The following is a 14,891-nucleotide window of genomic DNA, read 5'->3' on the forward strand; positions in this document are numbered from 1 at the left end:
CCCCTGATCAGGACTCAAGTCAAAACAATACAAAGTATACCCTCGGTTAAACTCTTCCCGGCTGATTATCAGTGGCCTGTCTTTCATGCCTTTGCCCGTGGCTTGCACCATCTGCATGTACTCTCTCACAAAAAGACCGTGTTCATAATCAGGCTGGAGAGGCTTTGCAGGGATCTGCTCGCCATCACAATACAGGGCGCAAAAATTGACATTGCAGTGTTGAAAATTGAACGGGTTTCTTTCATAATCCCCACTAAAAGATGCATTGTCCACAAACCCAATCACTAATTGTTTAGGTAGCTGCCCCAGAAATAGATTTTCCTGATTACACACAAGGCTCCCTGCAGGAATGCTGTAAACCTTCATCCCCACTCGATCAATGGGGTATTTGGCATTGGAGGTGAGCAAAGCTTCTGCATGCCCAAGGCGCACTCCCGGGGCTATTTTTACACGTTTTACAAAGAGAGAAGCTGCCAGGAGTTGCACTTTATAATTCTCATTGCCGTCCTTCATCACACAAAATTCATTTCTGCTTCTTGTGAGTTTGACTTTCACATCAACGCCATTAATCAGCAGTCTGTCTTGAAAAAACAGATCGCTATGCAGAGGCCCTAGCAAATCCCATTTACGACTACCGGCCGTGTGTCTTGCTCTCGCTTTGAAACCGGAGTTCCCAGCAGCTGTCAGTAGAGTACTCTCCATGAGTTCTGAGTCATCTTTGTAAAAACCCCCAGCTGTAAATTGGGTACCCAGTGCATCACTACCAAAGTTCAGAATCAGTTCAATCATGGCCCGATAAGAATAGCAATGATGGCTCTGTGTAATGAGCCGATCTCCCAAAGTAACATCCAGCTGGTTAAATAGTGATGCTATAGGGTAGTTGGTCAGGCCCACCCTTGCCCCATCATCAATATCCGTCCCATCCGCCTTTACAATCTTGCAACTCACATACAGCAGAGTGTTGTTTAAATCCGTGTAATGTTCACCATGCCCTGTGATAAAAAATTCCAGGGGTGCGTTGGGTGTTAGCGCTGATAAAGGAGGGATCTCGACATAGGTACTGTTTTCAATACTGGTCTGTGTAGGCGCCAGTTGAAAAAGATCCAGTTCTGATTTAACACATTCCTCTGAAGCAGAATGAATAAATGACATATTGTATTAGAATATGTCTTCCTTGTCACAGAGCTTCCTCTTCTGCGCACGTCTCCTCTTGGTATGACGGGGCTTTTTCACAAGTCTTCTCTTTTTAAGCGGAATAGGCGGGCCCGATGCATAATTCTTCCTGGCTATGAACAACCCTGATCCAGCCTGCCCCCTATCAACAACTTGGGATACAAGATTCCCCGCAACATCTCTGACAATGTTTTTGGCAGCAGATTTCACATGCGGCTTAATGATTTCTAACCCACGCCTCAAAAAAGGCATTGCTTTTCGAAAAAGCCCACGGAACAGACCCCCTAACCCTGTCCCATACATAATGGGGGCTCCTCGGAAGCCTGGAAGGCCTCCACCGGCTTGTGCCCTGTAGTAAGCCACGTAGTCTTGAGGGTTCCCGTGCTCCTTGATTACAACCATCCTTCACTTTTCCGAGGCCTAAAATGAAGCTTGACAATCACCTTCCCGTTATAAAAACGCACGTTTTTGTCCTGGTCGGTTTTGATTTCTATAGTAACGGTATCGATGTGATGTTTGCTGACTGGTACATAATGTGGACGGTCATAGGTTATTGTGATGAAATCATTGTCTTGCCCTTGCACAGGCACACAGCGCAGTAATGGCACATAGTAGTCACCCACTATCTGGAGCTCTACAATGTCTGTGTAAACATATAAGGTGTTGAATCCAGGGAACGTACTTAACAGATGTCCAAGTTCTCCGCTAACTAGAATGGTATGCGGTTCATCACCTTTAAGGTTAATTTTTCGACCCACTGCATCATACTGTAGGGTTGTCTTAGGGCCGTCCTTGGCACTTGATATAAGCTTGTTCATATTTTCTAACAGTTGTCGGATGCTAGTATAGTATCCGCTTCTCAAAGAAAAATGCCATCTCTTTCTCTCATTAGCAATTTCAAAATATCCAGGAGAAGTTAATGTGTGCCAACTATGCGGATACTGTATCTCTGCTAGCCCTACTTCCCATGACCCTGGAAGATCCAATGATCTTGCTAATTGTATAGTAAAATTAGAATTTCTGTTTTGGGGGAAAATTGCTGCTGACGCATTGCTGGGAAGGGTGATGTAAAACTCTGCCATATCAAAGATGTTGTACTTCAGTCTCCTTAACCCAACTGTTGAACTTCTCTGGCCATCCAGTCCATTTGACTAGAAATTCTCTGTGTCTCCCCCGCCCTCTTTTTTGGATAATTTTCTCTATTCTGTATATGCGCTGTTGGTCAGCAGGAACCTTTTGGAGCTCCTCAAAGTAAAAAGCCCCCTTTACAGGGTCACCAGTGTAATCATTTAATATATACACCGCTCTTTCCCCCCTTGTCTGCAGTTCTTTGACGATGAATATCTCATCCGTATAGGTTTGCTGATAGCCCTTTTCAAACTTACCCTTCAGTCTGGATACCCTGACATGATCCCCCATCTTAAGACATTTTTCCTTTCTTTTTCTTTTTAAAGTTGCCCCATAAAGCCTCATCCACACACCCCTTTCGTTAGACAAATTTACGGTGTTAGGAGCAGTACCGATGCTACGATGGTAAGAGCTATTGTACCCCTGAATAGTATCTGCTAAAATGTCCACATACCGGTGGGTATTTCTAGCTGTGAAATATCTCCAGAGTTTGTTTTTTAGGGTTCTATTAAACCTCTCTATAACGGCTGCTTTAGTTTCGCTATGAGTGACAAAATGATGAATGCCGTAACGTGCTAAAAGTTTCTTCAGTGGAATATTCAAGAACTCTTTACCTGCATCTGTCTGTAATTTTCGGGGTGCACGTCCTGTTTGAAAGATATTCTGGAAAGCGGATGTAACTTCCCTCCCTGTTTTATCAGATAAAGGGGAGGCCCAGGCATATTTAGATAACACATCGATAACTGCTAAGATGTACTTTTTTCCATGATTCTCTTTAGAAAATTTGGAGACATCTATGAGGTCAGCCTGCCATTGATGATCTAAGCCAGACACTACTGTTTTATTTCTAGGAAAATTAATTCTTGCAGGCTTATGAAGCGTATAAGCGTCTTCCCTTGACAGCCACGTCTTGACTTGCTTCATGGTCAGGTTTTTATCATGTTTTCTAGCTTCCTGAAAAAGGGCATTCACACCTCCATAACTCCCTACACACCCCGGAGTATAATAAATACGACTTAAAAGCTTTTCATGCATCGTTATACTGAAAGACCACTGACAAATGTTCAAGTGTTGACATTAACACAGTCTTTTATTGGTTATACAGAATTCAGAGGGTGCACGGCTCTGCCATCAGAAAAATATCCCTCATCACCACTATCAGAATCAGAAGATAATACTATTTTATAATACTCTGACCCGTCTGTGCCCCACAAATCACGTCCGCAGTCACAAGCAAACCAGTCTTTACACAAATTGCAGCTCTTTAACTCACAAGGTAGATAGCGTGGTCTCTGGGATAGCTCATAATCCCTGTTACAGTCTAGATCAGAGAAATCTGCAGAAGCTTTCTGACCATGGCGATTACCACAGGAATCTAAAAGCGGGGTGTCTTGAAGTGTTTGCTGTCTAGGTATTACTAATTCAGAGTCTGCAAAATATAAAGCACATCCTGTTAGCGGTGTATCCGCTCCAGCACCATTTACATTATCATAAATAAAAACATATTTACTTACCATTTGATGTTTTGCAGAATCTGCAATAACAAGGTTTTATAAGTTTGTTCTCTTCAATGAAACTGTATAACTCAGGTCCTTTTCTTATTCTGCGCCCACGCTTGGGTGGTTTGGGGGTCAAATTTACATCAAACAAATCTCCATCAGAGGCTGCCATCTTCAAAAGACTGCTGGGGTTAAATCGCTAGCTGTTCAGGCCTGCCCACACAAACTCCCCTGCCCCTTGCAATGACACGCCCTTGAGCATTGCGCATGCCCAGATCACGGGGAGCATGACATGCCCGGGCATGTCCCTGCCCGCGCAAACTCCCCTGCCCCTTGCAATGACACGCCCTTGAGCATTGCGCATGCCCAGATCACGGGGAGCAAACTCCCCTGCCCCTTGCAATGACACGCCCTTGAGCATTGCGCATGCCCAGATCACGGGGAGCATGACATGCCCGGGCACGTCCCAAACAAGGCCTAACCCCCCCTTTTTTTACTAGCAGACAGAGAGGCATGGCTGCTTGCTGCTTGCCTCTTGTGAGCCTGGTTGGCTGCTTGCCTCTTGTGAGCATTTTAATTCCTGTTAATATTCCTTGTCTTTTGCTATAGTGGGGAGGGGGGCAGAATAAATTTTATTCAGGGTGCAAATGGCAAAATATGTGTCTTTAGATTTTTTACAAAGGTAAAAACCAGCTGTGGGTTTTAAAAGGGGCTGTGTTTGTTTGTTTTTTCCCCTGCGTTCGAGGAAATGCTTTTAAAGCCACCTAGAAATAAATACCTTTCAGAAAAAATATCTTTTAGAAAAAGGGGGTTAAATGCAGGCTCTGGCTGCCTTTCAGGGGATTCTTTTCCCCCAGCTTTTGAGGCACTGATTTTTAAAACTCCACAAAAATTAAAAGCATCGTTAGGCTAATAAAAAGCCTTTTTTTATTTTTTATTTCACAGCTCCCCAAAGTAGGGCTTGTTTCCCAAAAACACAAACAGCTCCCCAAAGTAGGGCTTGGTTCCCAAAAACACAGGCCTCTGCTAATTATTCACTTAGCTCTTTTTGGTTTTGAATGTCCATAGAAATAGTCTAGGGTTAACAGCTCCCCAAAGTAGGGCTTGTTCCCCAAAAACACAGGCCTCTGCTAATTATTCACTTTACTTAGCTCTTTTTGGTTTTGAACGTCCATAGAATTAGTCTAGGGTTAACCTAATCATGTACCCAGAGGATTGCCTGCCAATCTTGATGGGATTAGGCCAAAACGTCACATCCGGAGGGTGGGGGCTGAGCACGTCACTTCCTTTTAGGGCTGTGCCCTGTTGACGTAATCAGCACGTGGGCTTGTTTACTTTGATGACGTCACTGATCAAAAGTGCTGATAATTTTCATTAAAAAAAGGTATACACTACTTCTACTGAGCTCTTCCCAAGAAGCTGCGACTGGGAGAACAGCCACTTCTCAGAAGCCGCCTGACCATGGATGGAAACTGTGGGCTGGTTGGAGAAGGCTGAAGGGGATGTGGATTCCAAAGATTTGGAGTTAAACAGACTCGATGCGTGATGAACTGGACTTTCTTAAGAAGATTGGGGAATGGACTTATTTTATTTAACTGGAAAACAATTTATACTGAACTTTTTTGATAAAATGGATCGACAACAGAAGTTTATGATTTGGGGGAATAAGACACAATTGTTGGGAAAGTCCTCAATCAAAATCTTAAGGAAAAGCTTTATTATTAAGAATCAGACGAGTATATTTGATCCTACATGGATCAGAGACAATAATCGGGTGACTTACCGTAAATAAGAAGCCATTGTAGTTAAATACAATAGATGGTTAAGAGAGGGCTTTGATGTTTAACTTTACTGTTGGTTCATCTGTTCAGCATTTTGCCTTTATGCACACTGCAAAGATCAGTGTTTCTCAACCTTGACAATTTTAAGGCATGTGGACTTCAACTCCCAGAATTCCACAGCCAGCAATGTTTAACTCCAAATCTTTGGAATCCACATCCCCTTCAGCCTTTTCCAACCAGCCCACAGTTTCCATCCATGGTCAGGTGGCTTCTGAGAAGTGGCTGTGCTCCCAGTCACAGCTTCTTGGGAAGAGTTCAGCTCACAAAGTCACCTGAGTCCATTTTTGCAGAGCCACCCATTCATGTGCGCTCATAGGATCATATGAAAAAGAGTTCTATGGTTTTTACATATCAGGACATAGTAAAGTCATCTGGTCCTTAGCAGTTCTTAAAAATAGATAAATAAACCTCAGAGGAAAAACAACAGATATTTGTATGCCATCTTGAGTTCCTGAATGAAAAGAGAATCAATAAAATATACCTTGCAGTTCTTTTTTTTCCAGATTCCTCCATGCAATGCTGGCTGTGGAATTCTGGGAGTTGAAGTCCACATGCCTTAAAATTGTCAAGGTTGAGAAACACTGACATAGCTGAAGGACAAATTGATTCTACTTAGAGGTAGAAATTCACAAATTTTGGCCTGCTTTGCAAGGGTAGGAAACGAATATTGTTACAATATGTTTATCAACATTCAACTGATTTACTATATGTAAATCTGTTTTTGTTTTTCGTCTTTTTTAATACACATTTTTTTCTTTTTTAATGTTTTGGCTATCCTTGTTTTGTTGTTGTATTCTTTTTTCTTTGGAGTGTGTATTCTATCTTAATTTTTCATATATATTTTTTAAAAAGGGACTCTTCCAAAAGCAGGTTTATGGGTTGTTCTTCAGCTATTTTCTAAGCTGTCTCTAAACTCATAGAATCATAGCATCAGTGGTCTTCTAATCCAACCCGCTGCTCAAGACAGGTGCCTTATATAACCTGTGTCAAATGATTGTCTGGTCTATTCTTGAAAACCTCCAGTGATGGAGCATCCACAATGCCAGGAGGCCAGCTATTCGCTTGATCAATTGCACTCACTGACAGAAATTGGATTGGATCTTCCTTTGACATCCTTCCACCCATGAACTTCTTATTATGCCTTCTGTTGCCCTAGAGAATAAGTTGATCTCCTCTTCATGACAGCCCCTCAAGTAGTGGAAGACAGCTATCATGCCCCCCCAAATCCTTCTCTTCCATGGCCAGACATACCTAGCTCTCTCAACCACTTGACATTTAGCATCCAGATGATTTATCATCTTTCTTTTTCTTTGCATATTTTCTCAACATCTATACTGTATCATGGAACCAAAACAGGGAGCAGTATCCTTAGTGTGGTCTCACCCCGCATGGTGTAAAGTGACATTATCCCTCTGTTCATGCAGACTAGGACTACATTGATTTTTTTTTTTTTTTTTGGCAGCTGAAGCACACTCTTGTCTTACTCTTGTCTGTTGGACACGTAGATTCCTCTATTGAGCCAGCTATTACCTATTTTATCCCTGTACTTTTGGTTTTTCCTGCCTAAATGCAGACATTATTTTCCTCATCATTGAATTACATTTTGTTGGATAGATCCCAATGCTCAAGTCTATCAGGATCCCTTTCGATCTTGAGCCTATTTATGAAGATGTCGAAGTGTACTGGGCCCAAGACTGAACCTTGAGGTACCCCACTACATGCTTCTCTACATGTAGATGTAGTTCCATTGATAAATACCCACTGAGTGTGGTTGGTCAGTCAATTGCGAATTCACCTAGGGTTGGTTCTATCTACTCCATGTTGTTCTATCTTACAAAAAAGTTAACTTGTGCTCTACCTGGTCAACTGTCTTGCCGACGTCCAAGAATTCTATCTCCAGAACATTTTCAAATCCACTAATTAAGTTACTTCATCAAAAATGGCAATAATGTTTGTCTGGCATCACATTCTTAACAAACCCATTCTGGCTTGTTACAGCTGCCCATCATTTCTTCTTTTAAAAGAAGAAATAAAACCAGGAGGGACAGGACCCAGAAGAACCAAGAGCGTCACAGGAACCTTCAAAAGTCCTGAGCGCCACACTCAGGACCAGCTTTCAGACTGAGCAGCCAACATATTCTTAAGTTAAAGGAATCCATTCCCAGAATTTTTCAAACATTAATGCGAATCCTCCTGGTGGTGATATTATCCCACGTTGTTCTATGTTACCAAGAAGTAAGTTGTGATCCACTTTGTCAAATGTCTTGCTGAAGTCCAAGTCTACTATCTCCACAGTATTTCGCTGATACATTAATGTAATTGCTTTATCAAAAAGGTAGTAAGTTTTGTCTGGCCTGATCTGTTTTTAACAAACCCATTCTGGCTTCAGTTACATATGCCCATCATTTTGTTTCTTCAGAGACATTATTGGAAACAGAAAAAGAAGTTTGCTTTAATTAAATCAGTTGGGAAATTCTCATTCTTTTAAAAGGAGGGGGCACAGACAGAACAACCAAGAGGGAGTCACAGGAACCTTCAAATATCCCAAGTGCCATACTCAGGATCAGCTTTGAGACAGCCATATTCTTCTTATGTTAAAGGAATTCATTCCCAAATTTTTCAAAACATTTGTGTCTAACTCACTTTCTCCATCCATGGGGACCTCAACTTTCCCATTGTCTGTCAGATCTGGTTCAGAATTGGGAGAATCATCAGGGAAGTCAGAGAGATCCTCTCTAATTCTATAATTTTCAAAGGCTAGACCCAAAGGTTGTTTAGAGTTTGTAAAGTTACAAGGGAAATCATAGCTTAGTTGTCCAGTTTGAAATGTCCTAATTTTATCTCTAAGACTGGTAGTGATGGAGAAGACCATCCCTTAGAAGAATGCAAATCAAAACAGATCAAGTTTAGTCATTTTAATTTTTAACTGTATATAAAGAAATATTGTACTTTCACAGAATTTAGGACTGGGGCAGATATCAAGGCAACAAATTAAGAGGCAGAAGTCTAACTACAGTTAGAATGGCTAAACTTCATCTGTTCTCATTGGCGCTTTTCTCAGATTCAGGGATGGTCTTCTTCATCACTGCCAGTCTGAGGGATGGAAATTAGGACATTTCAAGCAAGGCAAATAAGCTAGAGTTTACCTTGTAACTTTACAACCTCTGTACATTTCTTTCTTATGTTAAGTTAGTAAAACAGAGAGGATTGTCCCTCTTCTGTGTGAGTGTGGCAAAATGGCAGCCATTTCCACAAGTCCACTGCATGGCCCAGGGATGAATCCAGGGCCCATTGAAAATGACAGCTGCTTCCTGGAGACAGTCTTGAGGCCCAGGGATGTGTGCCCACCCCTCCTTCCCCAATATGAGGTTCACAGATGAGGAGGGTGGTGTGAGTCCTGGTGGGGTGGGAGTCAGGCCTAAGGACTGCAGGGACGCAGTGGGAGTGGGAAAAAGGCTGTAGGGACCCGGGGGGGGAAGGGAAAGAACTGGGGGGGACGCTGTGGGGGAAAGAAGGGCCAGGGAGACCCAAGGATTTGGAAACAGAGCACAGGTTATCTCGGAGCGTGGGGGAGGCCTAGGGATGCCTGAGGCAGACAAGCCCGGTCCTGTGCTAGGCCTCCAAGAGCTTCCCACAACCCCGAGATAGCTAGTGTTCCACTTAGTGATTCACACATTCGATTAATGGCTGCATCAGGGAAGGAAAGCAGTTTCACTTTACGGCCGTTGCAGCATGCAACCGTAATTGGCAGGCCATGACAGTTGTATGTTGAGGACTACTTGTATGTTGGCTGAGGAATTCTGGCCTCAAAATCTGGAGAAAACCAAGGCAGAAGACTGAAACGCCACATGTGGGAATTATATAATCAATATACAAAACTACCACCCAGAAGCCTTTTTGAGGAATTCCACTACTTCTGCAAAAGGAAATATCCAGCAACTGCTGCTGATAACAAGAAATTAGTAGTTAGCCTTTTCCTAATTTTCTTTTCTATCCACCTACAAGTGTAATTCTGAGACATGTTTCACTAGAAAGAATCAGGCCAGAATTCAAAGTCAATTTCTCACCTACATTTTCAATGGGAGATCACAAATTAAATTATGCTTTTTCGGAACTCTTCAACTTTTGCTTCATGTCAGTTTCCTCATGTGCAATAAGGGATGATTTATGAGTGAAGTAATGTCCACAGACTGGATATTTGAAAAGTTTCTCCCCCATGTGAGTCCTCTGGTGTTTCACCAGGTTGGACTTCTGACTGAAACTTTTCCAACAATCTTGACACTGATACAATTTCTCTCCTGTGTGAGTCCTCTGGTGTTTCACCAGGTTTGAATTCAGACTGAAACTTTTCCAACAATCTGATACAATTTCTCTCCTGTGTGAATCCTCTGGTGTATCACAAGGCTGGACTTATGACTGAAACTTTTCTCACAGACAGGACATTCAAAGGGTTTCTCTCCTGTGTGAGTACTTTGGTGATTCACGAGGGTGGACTTATGACTGAAACTTTCCCCACAATCAGGACATTCAAAGGGTTTCTCTCCTGTGTGAATCCTCTGGTGTATCACCAGGGTAGATTTCAAACTGAATTTTTTCCCACAGTCAGGACATTCAAAGGGTTTCTCTCCTATGTGAGTCCTTTGGTGTACCATCAGGCTGGAATTCTGAATGAAACTTTTCCCACAATCAGGACATTCAAAGGGTTTCTCTCCTGTGTGAATCCTCTGGTGTATCACCAGAGAGGAATTATGACTGAAACTTTTCCCACAATCAGGACATTGAAAGGGTTTCTCCCCTGTGTGAATCCTCTGGTGTTTCACCAGGGTAGATTTCAAACTGAATTTTTTCCCACAGTCAGGACATTCAAAGGGTTTCTCTCCTATGTGAGTCCTTTGGTGTACCATCAGGCTGGAATTCTGAATGAAATTTTTCCCACAATCAGGACATTCAAAGGGTTTCTCTCCTGTGTGAGTACTCTGGTGTATCACCAAGTGGGAATTCTGTCTGAAACATTTCCCACAATCTGAACACTGATATGGTTTCTCTCCTGTGTGAGTCCTCTGATGTCTCACCAGGGAGAAATTGAGAGTGAAACTTTTCCCACAATCCAGACACTGGTATGGTTTCTCTCCCGTGTGACTCCTCTGGTGTATGACCAGCTTGAATTTCTCACTGAAACTTTTCCCACAATCAGGACATTCAAACGGTTTCTCTCCTATGTGAGTATTCTGATGTGTCACTAGGCTGGACTTCTGACTGAAACTTTTCCCACAGATAGGACATTCAAAGGGTTTCTCTCCTCTGTGAGTCCTCTGATGTCTCATGAGGTTGTAATTCTGATTGAAACGTTTGCCACAAACAGGACATTCATACACTTTCTCTCCTGTGTGAATCCTCTGGTGTCTCATGAAATGGGAATTCTTACTGAAACATTTCCCACAAAGACAACATTCAAAGGATTTCTCTCCTGTGTGAGTCCTCTGGTTTCTCATCATGTGGCAATTTCTTTTCCAACAATTTGGACACTCATACAGTTTATCCCTGGAGGTATCTCCAGACTGGAATTCTGACTGAAACTTTTCCCAGTCAGGACATTCAGAGGGTTTCTATCCTGTGTGAGTCCTCTGGTTACTCTCTGATGTGAGCCCTTCCATGAACCACAAGGGAGCTGTTGTGACTAAAGCTTTCAACACATGTGGATAATTATTGTTTTTCTCCAGTGTGGATGCTATCATGCATAATCTGTGATTTACTATCTGTGCTTTTCCAACAATAGACACAACTACAGAGCTTTTCCAAGCTGATATTTTTGAGGAGGTAAAAAATATGGACAATCCCTTGTTTAGTGGTGCTTTCATTCAAGCCGTTTTCTTCCTCACAGGGCGAGGCCTGTATGGCTCTCTGCTCTACGGGATTTTCCTACTTTTTCCTCCAGATATTTCCCTCTTTTAATGAATGAAAAATAATCTCCCTTCACTTTTCATGTAAGGCATCCTTGAGTTCTGAATCATCTACTTATTCTAGTGTGAAATCTTTCTTTTTCTCTCTCTCTTTTGTCTAACCGTTGCTGCAGGAGGAGAATTTTGTGGTTTTCTGAAGGAAATGGAAAATATTTTGATTTCTGGCTCAGTTTGCTTTCCTTTTCCAATGTTGCTTGTTATTCTTAGCTGTCCAGAGTCCTTTTATTGCCATTCTCTTTGTCTATAAGATTCAAAGAAAAGTGTAATTAAATGGTTAGAGATGTGAAAAAAAGATAAATAAATACATTACAATGAAAAAGCAAACATGCCACAATACTAGAATAACCTCGTACATTAATTATGATTCATTTGACACATGGAAGATTACACACATCCAAATTCAGATATCTGTTCAATCATGAAATTCTTTTGTTGACTTGGATCAATCACAAATTCTTAGCAATGCAAAGGGTTATCATCAAATATATCTGGAAGTGCTGGGAATAGATTTTATAATTGCAGATTTACGCATACAGAGAGAAATACAAACACACACATACACACAAATGTGTATATGGAGAAAACCTATGTCTTTCAAGCTTGGAAAAATCTCCCAAAATGGTTAAAATCAAAGCTTTTGAGCTAATTTTAGAGATGTGGGGGCTTTAACTGATGAATAACAGAATAATAGAGTTGGAAGGGACCTAAGAGTCTTCTAGTCCAACTCCCTACTCAGATAGTGAACCCTATACCATTTCAGAAAAACGGTTGTCCAAACTCTTAACAACATCCAGTGATGGAGCATCCATTTCTTCTGTCTAACTGTGAAGAAATTTCTCCTTAGCTCTAGGTTGGTCCTGTCCTTGATAGGTTTCTAGCCATTGCTTCTTGTCTTGCCTTCAGGTGCTTTGCAAAATTGGTTGACCCTCTCCTCTTTGTGGCTGACCCTCAAATATTGGAACGCTGCTATCATGTCATCCCTAGTCTTTCTTTTAATTAAACTAGACATAACCCATTCCTGCATCTGTTTTTTATATGCTTTATACAGTAGTGGCCAAAATTGTGGAAACCTTTTGAGAAAAGTGTACATTTGAGGTTTGATGGGTAATAACACCACTTCTTTTTGGAGTAGTACCATAACGTATATATCAATGGAAAGATAATTTAATCAAGAATGTAATACAACAAAGATTGTTCAATTATCTGTATTCTATGAAAGGTTATAGCCATATAACCAGAAAAGGGAAGCACAACTTGCTTTGGTTGATATCAGGTAGCATGCCTTCATCTGATTGTAGCCAATGAGGATGAGTGTTTAGAGAGCCAATCAGGTGTCATCTTATTTTGGCAATAAGCCAATCAGATCACAATAGGATTCAGTTATTGATGTCATGTATTGAAGCTGAGAAGAGGACATTTGTGAATGTGTTATGTGATCTCTATCAAGTTGGTTGTGTGCTTTTTGTGTTTTTTCATTTAATGAGCTTGCAAAACATAATAAAATTAAAGTAATGGTGCAAAGAGTTGACTGGTCGCCCAGAAAGTGATGTAAAATAGTAGTATTAAGTGAACAAGGCTACAGTTATAAAGAAATTAGAAGAAAAATTGGTGGAAACTTAACCAAAGGTGGCATTTCTAAGTTTTTGAAGAGGTATAATGAGACTCAGTCATTACAAAACCACTCTGGTAAACGCAGGAAAAGGTGCACAACAGCAAGTGATGATAGAAGAATTCAGAGACTTTGCCTACGTGACAGAAGAAAATCATCTAGGTGTATACAAGATGAAATGGCGCAATGCAATATGAAGTTGAGTGCAAGAACTGTTCTGCGCAGACTGCAGGAATTTGGCCTAAAATCTAGAATTCCATGAAAAAAGCCACTTTTATCTCTCAGACAAAGGTTAAAAAGACTAAACTGGGCTAAAAACCATGTTATCTGGACGGAGGAACAATGGGGCGTGTTATTTGGAGTGATGAGACCAAGATCTCTCTGTTCGTGATGGTGATGGCATAAAATACGCAAGGAGAAGAATTGGAGAAGATTTGCATCCTGATTGCATTACATGTATCGTGAAACACCCAGTCAGTGTTATGATCTGGGGTTGTATGACATCAAAAGGTGCGGACAGAATGTGTGTGATTAATGGGAATATAAATGGCCAAAAATACATTAATGAAATACTTGAGCCCAAACTGAAGCCTTCCGCACATGATCTTTTCCAAGACAATGAAACATTTATATTTCAACAGGATTCAGCTCCATGTCATGTTGCTGCTGTGTGCAAAAGGTGGTTTCAAGATAATCATATTCCACTGCTGGAATGGCCTGGGAATAGCCCAGATCTTAACCCAAATGAAAATCTATGGAGCCGACTAAAGAAACTTGTTAGTCAGAAGCGACCCAGCAATAAAACCCAGTTAATAGAAGCAATCATTCAATCTTGGTTTCACATTATAACAGCTGCAGAACTAAAGGACATGGTTCACTTCATGGGAAGACGTTGTAAGGCCACAATTCATGCTAAAGGTTACCCAACTAAGTATTAACTGACATGGTGATAATTTTTATATATCTCATTTTTTCTATGTGTTTCACGTTTCTTCTTTATAACTGCTATTCTAATAGCAAATCCTTCATAAAAGTTATTGGATTACACTCTTGATTAAATTATCTTTCCATTGATATATAACTTTATGGTACTACTCCCCCCCCCAAAGTGGTGTTATTAGCCATTAAACCTCAAATGTAGACTTTTCCCAAATGTTTTCCACAATTTTGGCCATTACTGTAACTGATGAAATGATGCCTAAAGCCTCTGCAAGATTTAAAGCACCAGTTTTGCTCATGGAAGTCCTCAGCTGCAAATAAGAGGAGAAAATGCTGTCCACAACTACTCTGGTGATATCCCAATTCAAGCAGTCCTCTACTGACTGCAACTGGAAAGGGCATTTATGTCACTAAGCAGCCCGATCATGAAGCATGATGTCACATGAGAGTGCCAACTTACATCTGTTCCTCTGCAATTGTAAAGCAAATTCGGGTGGGTTGTTAAAGGCAATTTCACTTGCAATTTCCTGCCGGCATCCCCAGTGATTTTGTCTGTCAAAATCTAGTTGGGAAGGTCACAAACGGGAATCATGAGTGTAAGATACTGCAGCCATCATAAATGTGTAACAGTTGGCAGAAACCAAATTGGTGCATTTCCTTTTCCGGCACTTTCATAATGATAGGGTCACTGAACAGCTGCTACAATGACCACTAATTTGTTTTAGCAGGCATAAGTCTGCTC

General features: G+C 41.3%; 1 protein-coding gene across 13 annotated transcripts in view; it reads right to left on the reverse strand.

Annotated features, from left to right (window-relative positions):
- Positions 1–3,685: 3,685 nt before the first annotated feature.
- The window catches only part of LOC120298244 (zinc finger and SCAN domain-containing protein 2-like), a 105,691-nt gene continuing 94,485 nt past the window's right edge, over positions 3,686–14,891 (reverse strand). For 10 of the 13 annotated variants that reach the window (XM_039321754.1, XM_039321751.1, XM_039321749.1 and 7 more), the window contains one exon: positions 7,082–11,842. In XM_039321754.1, coding sequence (XP_039177688.1) covers positions 9,976–11,136 — 1,161 coding nt within the window. In that variant the 5' untranslated portion in view covers positions 11,137–11,842 and the 3' untranslated portion in view covers positions 7,082–9,975. Of the gene's footprint in view, positions 3,731–7,081; positions 11,843–14,609; positions 14,712–14,891 lie in introns of those variants that run through there. The other 3 variants (XM_039321759.1, XM_039321757.1, XR_005554011.1) reach the window with 2 other exon arrangements.

This window comes from Crotalus tigris, unplaced genomic scaffold (genome assembly GCF_016545835.1).
Source record: "Crotalus tigris isolate CLP2741 ecotype Arizona unplaced genomic scaffold, ASM1654583v1 scf7180000023825.297174, whole genome shotgun sequence".
NCBI lineage: Eukaryota > Metazoa > Chordata > Lepidosauria > Squamata > Viperidae > Crotalus > Crotalus tigris.